The following is a 15,204-nucleotide window of genomic DNA, read 5'->3' as shown; positions in this document are numbered from 1 at the left end:
GGAGAGACTAACCCCAAAGTAAGCTGTCACTCTCACATTTAATGCATTCAACTAACCCCCCTGGCCGCATTAATGGGGAGGTAACCCCTTGGCAGGATAACGTTGATCAGAGTGAACCACTTGAGTACCGATAAGGCCTCTGATGGGACGGACGGCCAGATGAAAGGCAAATAGATGATCAACAGATGGAAGGAGGGGATAGGAAGATGAAAACTATAAAGAAAAGCTAGTAAAGTAAAAAAGGGGGGGGGGAAAAAAGAGAGAGAACAATCAGGCCTCCTCGGCCACAGGCCGAGGAGCATTCCCCCATTTGTAAAGAAACTCTTAGCATTTTTTATAAGAAAAGTTCATGCATGGTGATCGACGGCCAGCACCTAAACCTTTCAACCCACTCTCTATAAATTTATTGTTTGGGCTTTTGGGCTGAAAACCCATTCACTCAGGGTCAATCAAATGAGTCCTACAAGATTATATATCATAATTTATGTTTTGGTATGTAAAATTTATATACTACACACCATGTATACACAAAGTGACTCAATATATTTATGCACACATGTTGCAAAATTAATTTGTTTTTATCGTGTGACTCATAAATTATTAATAGAGTTTCAACTTTCAACATATATAATTTTTAATTATGCCGTGTATCACACAAGCATAATACTAGTTCATTTATAACTTTAGAACAATCTTTTTGGATGTATGCCAAAATGATGCAATACACTCAACAATTTAATAATAATATATGAAAAAAGTATCTGTTGTACTTGTAAATGTCATTATCATGAATAGAACAGCACGTAAGTGGGACACACAAACACAAACATAAACACACTAGGCCTGTACACGGTGCGGTGCGGCCAGTTAGGGGGGGGGGGAATTTTGCACCACACCTATAGGGTGCGGTTTGCCCTCATGCTTAACCGCACCTCACATATGAAGGGTAAGAACCGATCTACATCAAGTTCGGTTGACCATAGCGGGGCGGTGCGGTTAATTCAGTGCAAAAATAAAACAAACAGACAAACATGTTCAAAATCTCTCATAAAATTTTCAAACAAATTCTCCATATTTCTAAAAAGCATTGCAAGGAGAAGCAGGTATATATTGAGCATTATATAAATTTTCATACTTGGAAGAAAGCATAGAAAGGAGAACCATAGTAGCTAGGTATTAAGCATCAAAACATTCTCTTGAAATTTCTAGATAATAGTTGTGGCAAAGAGGAGAGATGAGAGGAGAAACCTTGGAAACGGTGGCATCCAGTGGATGACGGTGGTGGGCTGGTGGCGAAGGCAGGGGCTGAGGAATGATAGAGAGAGAGAGGGGAAAGGGGGAGAGGCGGACAAGAGATTAGAGATAAGAAAAGACAACATTTAAAAGAGATTCAGAAAATTAACCTACAAACTAAAACGACGCCGTTTTGAACTTATTATTCAAATTAATATTAGTTCCAAAACGACGTCGTTTTGTATCAAATTAAAAAAAATAAATAAATTATGGAACGATGTCGTTTTAAATCACTAAACTTAACCCCCTTTTTTTTTCTCTTCTTCCTTCCTTCTCCTTTCTCACTTTCATGCCTCTTTTCTCTATTGCACAGCACTGGTACTCTATATCTCTCTTTAGAAATTTTGGTTACACATCGGAATGCAAAACCCACAACCGTTCGCCGCATCGGCCGTCGTCAGTACTCGCAAACAGTCTCCAACCACCGCGTCATACACCTCTGTTAAAGCTCAAATGGGTGCGGTTCGAATCGATGTAGATCGGTTTTGTCGGCTGCGGGCAGAATCTAAACAGGCCTAAAACACACTGCCCAAATGTACCGTATTTCCAATGCATTTATATTTAAAAGGTATCGCGGATATGAGTTAGTTTAATAGTAAAGTATAAGAGATTTAGGGTTTAATTCCTGCCTACATAAAAAATGAATTGATGTCTTAATCTGATAATACAGAAGAGTATTATTATCAGAAGCGGATGCATAAAGGTGGGCCCATCCAATTAATACTTAATAAGTAAAGTATAGAAATAGGGTCAAGCTTAAGTTCAGTGTCTATATAGAAATATGGTCAGGCTTAAGTTCAGTGTCTAGTGAGATGATGACTTAGTGCATTAGATGCACTTGGCCTAAACTAAGTCTAAAAAAATAAGAGTGACTCTTGTGTGTCTAATGGCCAATTTTATTAGACACATTGAAATAAGAACGAGTGTCCAAAATAAATAAAGGCTAAGTGATAGATAGGGAGAGAGATAGGTCGGCCATAAATAAACAAAAGAAAAAGAGAGAGGGTTGCCAAGTGGGGACAACCCCAATCACATCTCTATTTTGCTTCTTCTAACAGGTTTCTCTCTCTCTCTCTCTCTTTCTTTCTTTGTGCCTTCGATTCGATCTGATCGAGCTCCGAAAAATCCTAACGATTTCTCACTACTGCATGCTCTTTCTCCTCCGCACACACGGATCGCAAACCCTAGCATTTTAGTTTCTCTAAGCTTCTCTTCCGTTCGATTTCCAGGTCTGACTCTTCAATTTCTTTCGCACATAATTTCTCATGTACTCTCTTTTCATTTCGATTTCATTTTCTTGCTTTGTTGGACGATGATTATTGAGAGAGAAACACAGAAAATGATCTAAATTTCGTGTTTATTGAACGTAATCTTCCAAAAAGATGAAAAAAAAAAAAACCCTAATTTATCTGAGTTGTAGTAGGGTTTTATTTTTTTGTTGACTTTTTAAATATATTTAATTTATAGTGTTAATAATAAAGAATTTTCATGAATTCAGCTGAAAAATCTGATTTTGGAGCTCCTTTTGTACAATCAAATCGAGGTTTTGTACTAGGTTTCTTGTTTGTGCAGCTTAATTTCAATTCTATTGTCATAGTCAATTTGTGAATTTTGTGACTGGGAAATTTTTTTTATATGTAAATGTGATTACTGTGTGAATCCGGTTAGCGAGTGCCAAAGAAATGCATTGGTTAAGGTTAAGTTTTTCATTGAAATCGATTAGCTTTTTTAAGGAACTCGCGCGGGTATTTGTTTATTAACTTTTGCACTTCAGCACCCGTTAACGAAAGCCTTACTGTATTACTCTTTTGCGTTGCTGTCAAATTGAGATGCACTGTTGTGTATCATAGTCATCTACTTGAGTCATTTTTGTAAATGTGGCTAATACAAAAAATTATTGTTTGGGTGACTTATACTAAACTGGGTTTTGTTTGTTTATTTTTTCTTTGCTTGGTGGGATTTTAGGTGTGAACGATGTCGACTCCATCTAGGAAGAGGCTGATGAGAGATTTTAAGAGATTGCAACAAGACCCACCTGCAGGAATCAGCGGGGCACCCCAAGATAACAATATAATGCTTTGGAATGCTGTAATTTTTGGGTAAGCTGGGGATAATGTGCATAAAATCTCTTCTTGTGCTCTTCTTAAGTTGTTTAACTATTTCTTTTCATTTTTCAAGTATGTTTAAGTACGGTTGGATAAACCATTTCTGGTTTCTTGTCTGGTTTGGATTGCAGTCCTGATGATACACCGTGGGATGGAGGTGAGTAAATCCTTGCACCGAAGGTTTTTGTTGAAAAGATTACAGTACATTTGTGAAATGGGTTACTTCTGTGTTATTTTATTTGATACATTTCCTAAATGTTTCAACATCCTGTGGAAATCTACGCTGTTGATGTACAATTTAAATGATTACTTCTTTTCATTATATATGTGAAGTTATATAGTTGATTACTACTTTTCACTACAATCCATATTATTCAGCCAATGTTTTACACAGTCGAATAATTCATATTTGAGAGAATGCTAAATGTCCTTTAATGTATATAGCCTTTGTCACTGAGCAGCCCATGATATATGTTTGTGTTTCTGTAGTCTGCTTTTAAATTGATGATGGTTTTTTTTTTTTTTAAAATAAGTCGTGCTAATATCATTGTTTATGGAATTTTATCTATAATTGATTGTATTGCATGTATTTGGATTCTAATCTAATGGTTTTTGGAATAATTCTTTCAAGTATATATGGCGTGTGAACAGTAGTATGTGAGTGCTAGTTTTTCCAATTCGTGAGGTGCACAGTTGCATAATTATGTGGCAATATGGTCATATGACCAAAAAATAAAAGTATCACTTGACCAACATTCTTGTGTTGCTAGCGCCATATCCCTGTATATTTGATGCTAAAAATAGAGTGCATAATTATGTGGCAATGTGGTCATATGACCAAACAATAGAAGTACCACTTGACCAACATTCTTGTGTTGCTAGTGCCAAATCCCTGTATATTGGATGCTAAAAATAGTGTGCAGATAAGTGCACATATAAAGTTGAATGGAATGTTACTAAATTTATATTGCTTGTTAGCTAGATCATTGTAGATAATTTAATTGTAGGCCAGTTGCTTTCTGTTCTTGAATCGTTTGTATTATCCATATGTTTAATATAGAACAAGAATGATCTGCTGGTTGGTTTTCCCTTTTTTTTTTGGGGGGTAGGTGGGGAGGGGTATTTTGGTGAGTGTTTATCTGTTTGGTTTCCTCCTCCCTCTGTGAAAGCGGGAGCTATGCTGATTTCTGTTAAATTATCTTAAAGCCATCTAAATCTACATAAAAGAATTTTTGTTTGAGTTATTCAGGCACGTTCAAGTTGACTCTGCAGTTCACAGAGGACTACCCAAACAAACCACCTACAGTGCGATTTGTTTCTCGAATGTTTCATCCAAATAGTAAGTTGGATGAGGAACTGTCTTACATATTATATCTGACCTAAGTTAGGGTTTCTGACTTCAATTTTTTCTTTTGAAAATTTGGTCAGTCTATGCCGATGGAAGTATTTGTTTGGACATTTTACAAAATCAGTGGAGTCCTATATATGATGTGGCAGCTATACTCACATCTATCCAGGTATGGTATAATGTTTAATATTGTGGTTGTAGTATTGCTTCCCATTTGATGTTTTTTTATTAATAAGCAAAGAGTAATGCTATAGGCACAACATTTCACAATAGTTGAGCTGCAGATTTTTATTGGTTCTCATTTGGGCTCACCATTGAGACCACTTTATCATCTACCATGCATGACTTTCCATCTTGGTAGTTGTGAGCAAGACTTGTAGGTTTCTTTCTGTTTCAATGTATGTGGACACGGGCATGCTTACAAAACATGCATAGGTACATTGTAATTTGTTGTTGGAGAAGTTTAGAACCATGTGCAAATCACCCCTCCTGGGACCCTTCTGTTTTAGGATCAACACTGGGATTGTTCCTCACTCCACACAATTGTTGCTGCCTTCCTCAACTGACCTTTTTTCTTATAAAATTCCTCTATTGACTTTATTGTTAGGTGAAAAGTATTCCATACCATGAGCTTTGTGCATTTTTTGCATGTCCATCTGTGCAATTAACATGTATTCTGACATTTCAACCTGATCACCATTTATTTTATCCTTCTTCCATGTGGTGCTCTATCAAAAAATGAAGTGAAGGGGCTTTAATATATATATATGTTTCTGATGATATAGATTTTTTTTGCATTTAAAGGGTTTGTTGATCCTTCTTAAATATGGTGTTTTGTTGATATCTGGACAACTACAGGCTTTTTTCACATAATTTCTGTTTTTTTGGTTGACCAATGTCATGGTATAGATTTCTGTTTTTTTTTTCACATAGTGTGTTTTAGATTCTTTTCTCACCTCACCCATTTTTGTTCAGGCAGATTTTAATCTGACCTGTCATCAGTGTTTATATGTACCTTCACAATTTCGTTAGTGTTTCTCTGACCATCTCCTCCTCCCCTACCATCTACCCATAAAAAAAGAAAAGAAAAGAAAAAGAAACAGTACCTTCACGGAATGCTTGACTGTGTAATATTTAAATTAGGGCTTCAGTTAAACTCTGGGCACTCTAGAGGTAAAAAATTGAAGTAATTCAAAGTTTAAAAGTAAAATAGTTGTAGGACTGATACATGAGTCATACAAGTTAGCCTGCTAGCCATTGCCCTCTTATGTGTCGTTACCTTTGAGAGTTGCTTCAAATCTGAAAGACATGGGTAGGAGGGGCAAGCATTCAGTTTCAGAATAGGAGTCATATGTTGGAAGGGACCTCTATGAAGGACATGTTCCTCCATTTGAGACCATATTTACAATTGCGACCCCATTGTTAGAAATATAGCATTTCTGGGACCATGTAATAAATGCAAGCAGCAATGATGGATATGGCATTGAATTTTGACCCTACTCACCACTATATATGCCTGCTGTCATGCAATGCATACATTTCAAAGTCTTCTTTATTGGGGTGGGGCGGGGGCGGTGGTTGAGGAACAATGTCATTTAAAATTTAAAATGTGTAGGCAATTCCAGTTGAAATATTAAAATGGTAATTAGAAATCATCTGATGAAGCTGCTAACACAAACATTTTATAGAGAACTATTGAGTTATTAGCCCCAACAATATGATAGAACTTTAAAGGTTTTCATAATCTCATTGCAGTCGCTGCTGTGTGACCCCAACCCCAACTCTCCTGCAAATTCAGAAGCTGCTCGGATGTTTAGCGAGAACAAACGTGAGTACAACCGAAGAGTGAGGGAAATTGTGGAGCAGAGCTGGACAGCAGACTAACTCCATAATGGGGCACTAGTCGGGGCACTCATGGGTCCGTTTGATGGCATGTTTGAAATGACATTGCTCTCTAAGAAAACATTGTGCAAACTTATCAACTTTTGTCTTGTATGTCACATGTCATCCTATCACAAACCTAGCAAATGTTTTATTTGAATATGAATTACTGCACTGCGTGTTGTTGATCCTCATGTAAAATAGAATTTACTTATCACATTACATTGAATTGTTATGAATTTGATTCAACATAAAAGTTGTAGTTGCTGGATGATTTCATTATAGATACAAGAACTTCTGACGCGTGGTGGCGTGGGGAGTCATTATAAATAAATAAATAAATAAATAAGTAGATAAATTAGAGCAGCTTAGCAAGTGAATGGTTGTTGGGGCATAGACTTTTTTGAGATCAATTAGCATTTTTTTACTCTCTGACATAAGTGAATTTCAGGTCTGTTGGGTTCGAAAAATGGAGTCAGGATTTCTTTTTTATTTTTATTTTTTGAGCATCAGAATCAGTTTCATGTCTCTGAAATTTTGGCTGGGTGATTAACTTTTCATTTGGTCAAAAGCGATAAAATAATGAGACAATTAACTCATGTAAACACTTATCAAAAAAATTAACTCATGTAAACGATACACCAATAGAAGAAAAAAAAAACACAAGATTTAAGAGAGAAACCATTTTGGTGGCTAAATAAATAATAATAATAATAATAATAAATATGCATGGAGATAGAAGCGTGCACTTAAAAATATATATATTCGGAGATGGAAGCGTGCACTTAAAAATATATATATTCGAAGAGGTGGACAATTGGTTGTCGGCATTTTGACATAATCGAAATGGGATTTTCTTTCCTGAATGGGATCCTTTGTTTATTTACTTTCTATTTTTTCATCTCACGAATATTGTCACATAAGCAGCCGTATTTCACATAGCGGACCTCTTACAGGATTATTAAATGTGAAAATGCAGTTGTTGATGGTTTGAATTGATTTTTTTTTTTTTTTAATTTTTAATTTTTTATGGAAGAATTGAAATATTTTGGAAAGTACAGAATCCAATTTGAACTTTCCAAAAAATGTGAGCTTTCATCTGAAACCATGCTTTAAAATATAAATTATTACCGAATAATATATATATATATATTTTTTTAGGGGAAAGTTAGTTGTGAGTTGGACTGTTGGAGACTTTATGCAAGCAGGGAATGCATGATAAGAGAACGAAATGCTTCTCAAATCAAATGATAAACTAGTATAAACCCACTAAGTATTAAGATTTAGGGTAAAATATCATTTTTGTCCTTAAACTTCTATAGAAGTTTGTTTATCATCCCTAAATGTTCAAAAGTTCTTTTTTCGTCCTTAAACTTTGCAAAACCTTCTACTTTTCATCATTCTGTCTATATCTGTTAGTTTATTACCTATGTGGCCTAATGGAATGCTAACATGTTATGTGACTTGGACTAAATTATTTTATTTTAAAAAAAATTGACACATGGCTAGCAATGATTCGCCCACATGACAACCATTTTTAAAAAGTACAAAAATACCCCTTCACTCTATCTCTTTGACACAACTTGATAGAAACACAAACACCACCCATCAACAACCCTAATTATCAAACCCACCAGCAGCCCAATCGAACCACCACTCTCCCCAACCAAACTATGTTCACAAACTCACCAGCCCATCAAAAAAATCCAAACCCATAAATCCAAACAACGACAAACCTTTCTACGGGAAACAAATACAACAAATCCATAGGCGACCCTAAACCGGTCCTTTTTAGTACTCTAGTGTCATTAACTCCTTTGATACAGTGACATTTTCTCAACGTGGGTATTTTTATCAATGAAATCTAGGATGTGTTCTCAGCCTCAACCTGAGGTTTGCAAAGCTAGGTATGAATCGGAAGAAGTCTGTCATTGAATGATTAGGCCCGTGGGTTTGTTGTGTTTGTTTCTAGTGGAAGTTTTGGCCGATTAGGAAGTGAGGGGCAAAGAGAACTTTGATTGGGTGAGATTGAGGAATGAGTTTGATTTGGGTGATTTTGTTGTGTTTGGATTTATGGGTTTGGGTTTTTTGGTAGGGTGGTGGGTTCATGAGCATGGTTTGGTTGTGGAGAGTGGTGATGCAATTGGGTTCTAGTGGGTTTGATAAATATGGTTGCCAGTGGGTTTGAATGATGGGGTCGCTAGTGGGTGTGTTTGTGTTCCTATTAGGTTGTGTCAAAGAGATGAAGTGAGGGGTATTTTTGTACTTTTAAAAATGGTTGTCATGTGTGCGAATCATTGCTAGCCACGTGTTAATTTTTTTTTAAGTAAAATAATTTAGTCCACATTACATATCATGTCAGCATTCCGTTAGACCATACAATACAACATTCATCGCCATTCTACATTGAAATATAGAATCCGTTTGCAATGATATCAGATGGGTTTGGTTTATGACAACCAATATGTTTTTTTTTTTCTTTTCTTTTTACTGAGCATGTCAACCAAAATTTATGGCTGCAAAAATTACATAATATTGGACCAATACCAAATAAATTTAAGGAGTCAAAATACACTTCGGTTTCACCAGCAACTATATAGTACTACACAAACAATCCAAGATTAAACCACCAATAAAAGAAATATAAATCATCCTCCACACCAGACTGAAACACTTCCACCTTAAACCCTTTCTATACAAAGGAAAAGCCCCCACTTAAAAACACTGAAGACAAACCCAAGAGATTGACAATGAAAAGATCCAGCAGCTTTGTTGCAGAATGTCTACACTACCTCAGACAAGTTGATCTCTTCCATTGAGGGAGCATCCTACAAGAAATTAATATGGTAAGAAATTAATAGAAACCATAAAACAAACCAAAAAAGCTAGATCATTCTGATATATTGAAATGCATGTTTACAGTACAGCATTGACCATTTTTAATATGCACAATATTCACTAGCAGAAAATGTAAATAGATTAGTGCACAGAAAAAAAAGTGTTGATTAAATTACTATACCATATTTTCTTTGTTCTCTTGGAGCACATCCTCGGCAGGCAAAGTGCTGACTGGAACTGCAAATGACAGTGAATCAAATTCTATTAAGTTGCCCAAGCCATATTAGCTGATTTAAGAGAGAAATAGGCAAATATCTAACTATGCTTTACCTGCTTCAGCAGCAGATTTCATTCCCTGCTTGGTCTTGCCCTTTTCTCTACTAGAATCCAGCTTACTTGGCTTCTCAGGTTTCTTTAGCGATTTACGACCCCCAGTCTCTGAAACAAGTTTTGAATTTGCTGAGTTCTTATTCAAAGATCCCCTAGTCCTGATTGCAGAATTGTTCTTCTGAATAGTTCTCTTCTTGGTAGATTCAGTGACTGGAGAAGTTTGATCAGCATCAGCATTCAAAGACCTGGGCTTCAACTTCCTACTTCCCCCAGTAGAAGAAGAGCTGTGAACATCATCATCAGATGATCGAGTTCCCTCTTCAGGCACCTGAGAAAAGGTTTCAGAGACCTGCACCTGCTCTGTGTTTTCTGATATGTTATACCTTTCAAATAATTCCTTCACAGGTTCCCCAAGTTCACTGAGGTCATGTCGCTGAGTGTAGGACTTGAGCTCATCTCGCATTCGCTGAAGAGGCTGCGTAATATTATTTTTAAGGAAAAAATAAAAGTCAGAAACTGGTCAAAATTAAGTCTTGCATAAATTCAAGGAAAAGAAAGTAAATTAAAGTTCATTTGCCAGTCCATGTGTTCAATGAAAACACAGGTGGGCATGCAAAACTGAGTATATAAACAACAAGTACATGCAAATCAACCCTTAGGTAAGGAGGAAAAGAGTATGTGCTTGACCTTGATGCTTTTACCCTTTTGCCTTGTATAGATGACAAATTTTAATGAATATAAGAGTTCATGTTTATGAGTCTCTTCCCAATTAAAAGGGAGAGAGGGAGAGAGAGAGATTGAGAGATTGAGAGAATATTGTAGCAATCATGCATTTTGTTCAAATTCTATCCACTGAGATCTGAATTGAGAAATCGTCTCCCTTTCAGGATTGCACCAGTCCAGGTCCAAGTTTCCACCTACCTTTTGACACAGCCAACCATTGCTTCTACATTCCTCTTAGTTATAATATTATGGGTTATTAAATAGCTAGGTTTTTGTTTCAACACAAGGCTAAATCCTGGATTTGATTGTGCAATTGCAGAAGTAAGAAGAATCAATGAGGAATTTGAAAAAACATGAATTGTAATAATACCTCACATCCTGCCTCAAACGCTAATTTAAAAAAGCCAAGTGAAATTGAGTGCTTAGCAGCAGATTCAGAGAGCTTAATCTGTGAGAGCCAATATGATGCCGAGGACAAAACATTGAATTTCTTTCTTGTTGTTCTGGAAACATCGGAGACAGGTGTATCATTTTTCCCCTGACTAGCAACAGTTCTCCTCTGTCTGGCCTCCGAAATTGGAGTGATGTTGCCAGCCGGTTTTGGTGCTGGACTGACAATAGACTTGGCAGGAATAGACAGCCTCCTAGGTGGCTTTGCAGACTTGTCCTTGCCAGAAAGATCAAGAACACTAACACTTTTACTTACACTTGATGTAGGTCTCACCCTAAAAAATAAATGAGAAAATCAGCCAGTTGCCACTCCAAGATATTATTTGAGAATGAGAGAATCACATGGTAAAACACATACATAAAACACCAATCCGAATTTAAAAGTTTGAAGTATCATGGTTATCAATAGTGAATATTGAAGATCTCCTGTTTTGATATCATGATAAAATACTGATTGTTCCAAAAACTACAGCCGTTAGAAAATGGTAATTTAATCATATAACCATAATTCTAACTGTTATTTACCTCTTTACACATTGCACAAATCCTTCCAGGGTTTTCAAAACAAACTACTTTCAATTACCCACTGACACCTTATGATACTCAAAAACATTAGAGACACTTTTAGCTTTCTTTACAAAATGTCAATTAGATCATATATGCATCTTTTTACTCTAAGCAGAACCAATAGAGACAGAATGAGATTTCATTACTCAATGATCCTACACTTATTTACTGCGAAAATTGAATCCACTATGAGACCTTCTTCACTAATTTACATTAAAGATCACTCCTTTACATCTAACCCTAATATGTAATAACTTATCTATAAAACTCAGAAATTTTACTAATAATTGATCTTCAAACACTTCAGTGATCTAACACTTCAAAAAAAAATTCCCCCTTTAACAAACATACAAGCAAAATTGCGATGTTAACCATATCTTGCAAAAAGTACCAAAATTTTTAACAAATTTTCAAAAAATCACATATCCCCATGTAACAACATATTTAAAACAGTCATAAAAACCCCAAATACCAAACGTCTGCAGAAAAGAACAAGTAAATTGTACCGTGGCTTAGATACAGAAGTAGAAGAAGGGTTTGATAATTCAGGGGCCGGTGGCTTTTCTTCCTTGAGTTTAGTCCCTGAACGCAGTGGGTAACGTTGAAGCTTCGGTTTCACCGATCCTACAATGTCTCCTTAAAACAAACACACAACACCACACAACCTCAGTACCCAAAAACACTATAAAATAAAAATAAATAAATAAATAAAAACAGAGAGAGAGAGGTGGTGTAGTTGTGTACCAGGAAGTGGAGTCTGAGTCTGGGTCTGTTCCTTGACTGAGTCTTCCATGGCTGTGGCTATTGGGGGTGTGTGTCTGTTTTTTCAGATTTTCTTTGTTTTTTCTATTTCTGGTCACACAGAGCAAAAAACACGGGATTGTTTCGGAGAATACTGAAGTAACACACTCAAAATCAAATATATGTAAATCTTCTGACAGAGCGGATTTTATATATATATCCTTAAAAAACCACTTCCTATAGCTATAGAGAGAGTCATTGGTTTTTTTTTTTTTTTTTAATGTTTTTTTTGGTCTATGCCAATTGGGCGGGAAACTCAAAGAACGTACCCCACCACCCCCCAAAAATTCATACAAATCGTCGCGAGTGTGAAATATGTACATTACTCGCTCTCGTTGGCTGACACTTCACAGAATATATTTTCTTTCTATATAATGGCGACACGTGGAAGAAAAAGAGAGAGAGAGAAGACTTGTGAGTTTGGAATTTGGGGAATAAAGAGGGGTGGGAATGGGATGATGATTTTTTTTTTTTTTTTTTTGGGGGTTGAAGTTGAACGGCTAACGCTGGCTGGCGCTGGGGGTGGGGGATGGGGACCCACTTGGGAGACGCTCTCTTTGGGTTTTGAAATTTCAAATTTCGAATCAGGTAACGTTAGAAACTGCTTTTACGGTTGGGAGATGATAAGAATAGGAGAGGAGAATATTAGGATTGCTTTTTGTTTCTTTCGTCAATGAATTGGGTTGGATTTTACTTTTTTTTGTCAAATGACTTTTTGTAAGTTTTGTTTAGTCTCGTCGTTTGCATGGGTTGGACAATTTGTATGCTAAATGTGGGCCCTTTGGACCCACACAAAGCCAACCCCCACATGGGTTCTCTCTCTACAGGCTCTTTTGTATTGAAAGGGCTGAGCTTAATGGGTACGGATTTGCACTCAGGCCCATATAAATCTTACATTTCGGATAGATGTTTTATCGGTTGAATGGGAATGGAATGGTTGTGTTGGATCTTTAAACTTTTTCAAGCTTAGGTTAGGTTGGATTCCACGTGAAGTAATTAGCCAAACCCATTATTGTTAACCATAACAAAATTTAAATTATATAAAGTTTTGCCATTTCACTTCAGAATTAACAAAACAAGATTGTTTAGAGCCTATTTGGATCACCAATAAATTGAGAGATATCACTTAATATTTATCATTGTGTTTCCAAAACGCGTGGGTCCCACAAATAAAAATGTATTTGGCTTGGTTTTTAACATTCGCTTCCATCACTCAAAACTCAAAAATTTGAGTTTGAGTGATGGAATTCGGAAACAAGTTTTGGGTGTTTTCAAAAACTGAGAATTGAGTTTCAGTAGTAATAATGGTAAATATAAAGACTTTGTGGGGCCCATTATCAGTGCATTGTCAAATCAGTTTCAAACACTTAATATTATCGTTGCAAATGGGTATTTCATTTCACTTCTTCCCTCAAAATATTTATGCAACACTTTTCCCTCTTTTTCACTTCCCTCTCTCCACCTTCTCTCACATTTCATCTACATCATCCCCAGCGGCCTCCAATAGTCTGAATTGAAGCATCAAAGCCACCTGAGATGAACTGCATCTGAATCTTCACCGAAATACCGAGGCGTCTCAGACTCTTCACTGACAAGTTAGAGCTCCTTCCTTCATATTGTTTCCCACCTCAAATGGGAACTCATCATATCCCAAATGCCAACAGCGGTCTTACATAAAGAACAAGAGAGCAAAGAAAAAGGGAATTGAATCTGTTATTGTATAAAAATAAATCGACAAATGCTACTAGAAATTTTATGTTACATGTCAAGAATGAAGAGAGAGAGAGAGAGAGAGTATCATAAGAGTAGAGATTGATGCAACTAGCAAAAAAGTCCTAGGAAACTGCCTACCTATCCCAAACTGGATCCAGTATTACTTGCACTCAGCCAAACGCAAATTTTAAAGAAAATTACAGAAGCAATCGGACTTCGGCAGATAAGGACATGGTTAACAATATGTCAATCCATAGCTTCCAGCTTGGTTCCAGAAACCAATTTATACATGCTACCTAGTTTTCCAATTTCAAATGAATTACTCAAGTATAATGCACACCAAACTTTCTAAAGAAAATACGAAAGACACCTTATGTCACTAAAGAATTCATCTATATCCAAACTAATTTGAGTAGTATGTTGATTAAGTTAAGTGCTTGAAAAAATTCAAACGTTTTTCCAAACATCTACTACATATTCAGTTAAGTTTGTTCCAATCTAATCTAACTAGCAAAGATAACATTAAACCCATGCTCAACAGAATTAGGGATGATAATTTTGCCTCGTCTTGCTTAACCCGCCCCTCCTCGCTTCGCCCCATGCGAGTTTTCTCTACCACACAAAGGTGGTGGGGCAGGGATGGGGATTTTAGCCCCATACCACCGGGCAAGATAGAGATGAGTTTAGACTTTTTAGACCTGCCCCGCGTTGCTAAGGGTTATAATTTTAAATTTTTCATACCCTAAAACCCTTATATTTAAATAAACATATCAATATTAGCTTATTTTATTCTACCCAATGCGATTCTCTGCCTTTATTTTGTTATGAGTTATACTATGATTTTTTTTTTTTTAATTATCTTGTTAAATGCTTGGATATATTATTCAATTTTTTTCTAAAAATTGATTTGATTTGATGGGATAATTTTAGTTGTAATTTTTCAAGTATATTTTTATTAATGAAGTAGGTTTCATTAAAAAAATTGTACTAATTGTATGGCAAATTAACAAAAAGTAGAGTTTTACGGGGTGGGGTGGGGCTTCACAGGGCCCCAAGGGGCGGGGATGGGGTTAGAAAGTTTCCCCCGTCATGCGGGGCGGGGATAAAGACCCCATCCTTCGGCCCCACCCCGCCCCATTGCCATCTCTAAACAGA

At 36.3% G+C, this 15,204-nt stretch overlaps 2 protein-coding genes across 4 annotated transcripts; one reads left to right on the top strand and one right to left on the bottom strand.

Moving 5' to 3' along the window:
• The first annotated feature begins 2,255 nt into the window (after nt 1-2,255).
• LOC111987594 (ubiquitin-conjugating enzyme E2 2) lies at nt 2,256-6,883 on the top strand. 2 transcript variants are annotated; one of them, XM_065760130.1, is made up of 6 exons: nt 2,256-2,351; nt 3,259-3,392; nt 3,530-3,555; nt 4,648-4,737; nt 4,827-4,915; nt 6,502-6,883. In XM_065760130.1, the coding sequence occupies exons 2-6, from the start codon at nt 3,268-3,270 to the stop codon at nt 6,628-6,630; spliced, it is 459 nt and encodes a 152-aa protein (XP_065616202.1). In that variant the 5' UTR covers nt 2,256-2,351; nt 3,259-3,267; the 3' UTR covers nt 6,631-6,883. The 2 variants fall into 2 exon arrangements, with proteins under 2 accessions (XP_065616202.1, XP_023875089.1); XM_024019321.2 differs by having other exon boundaries at nt 2,265-2,522.
• A 2,269-nt stretch (nt 6,884-9,152) lies between these two features.
• LOC111987586 (uncharacterized) lies at nt 9,153-12,495 on the bottom strand. 2 transcript variants are annotated; one of them, XM_065760133.1, is made up of 6 exons: nt 12,280-12,495; nt 12,042-12,168; nt 10,889-11,243; nt 9,796-10,270; nt 9,647-9,702; nt 9,153-9,455 (listed from the first exon to the last, which is right to left on the bottom strand). In XM_065760133.1, exons 1-6 carry the CDS (start codon nt 12,326-12,328, stop codon nt 9,411-9,413), a joined length of 1,107 nt encoding a protein of 368 aa, XP_065616205.1. In that variant the 5' UTR covers nt 12,329-12,495; the 3' UTR covers nt 9,153-9,410. The 2 variants fall into 2 exon arrangements, with proteins under 2 accessions (XP_065616205.1, XP_065616204.1); XM_065760132.1 differs by having other exon boundaries at nt 12,042-12,171; nt 12,280-12,494.
• Between the last annotated feature and the right edge of the window lie 2,709 nt (nt 12,496-15,204).

Source organism: Quercus suber, unplaced genomic scaffold, assembly GCF_002906115.3.
Source record: "Quercus suber isolate HL8 unplaced genomic scaffold, Cork oak 2.0 scaffold_354, whole genome shotgun sequence".
Lineage (NCBI taxonomy): Eukaryota > Viridiplantae > Streptophyta > Magnoliopsida > Fagales > Fagaceae > Quercus > Quercus suber.
Note: the sequence above shows the minus strand (reverse complement) of the source record. Positions and strands in the feature narration are given on the sequence as shown.

Excerpts from the sequence above, each read along its gene's own strand:
- LOC111987594 (XM_065760130.1), top strand. The coding sequence starts at position 3,268 with ATGTCGACTCCATCTAGGAAGAGGCTGATGAGAGATTTTAAGAGATTG. Across the intron at positions 4,738-4,826 it reads TCGAATGTTTCATCCAAATA|TCTATGCCGATGGAAGTATT; the intron begins GTAAGTTGGATG and ends AAATTTGGTCAG. Across the intron at positions 4,916-6,501 it reads CTATACTCACATCTATCCAG|TCGCTGCTGTGTGACCCCAA; the intron begins GTATGGTATAAT and ends ATCTCATTGCAG.
- LOC111987586 (XM_065760132.1), bottom strand. The coding sequence starts at position 12,328 with ATGGAAGACTCAGTCAAGGAACAGACCCAGACTCAGACTCCACTTCCT. Across the intron at positions 12,172-12,279 it reads GACTCAGACTCCACTTCCTG|GAGACATTGTAGGATCGGTG; the intron begins GTACACAACTAC and ends GTTTGTTTTAAG. Across the intron at positions 9,703-9,795 it reads GAAATCTGCTGCTGAAGCAG|TTCCAGTCAGCACTTTGCCT; the intron begins GTAAAGCATAGT and ends TGTCATTTGCAG.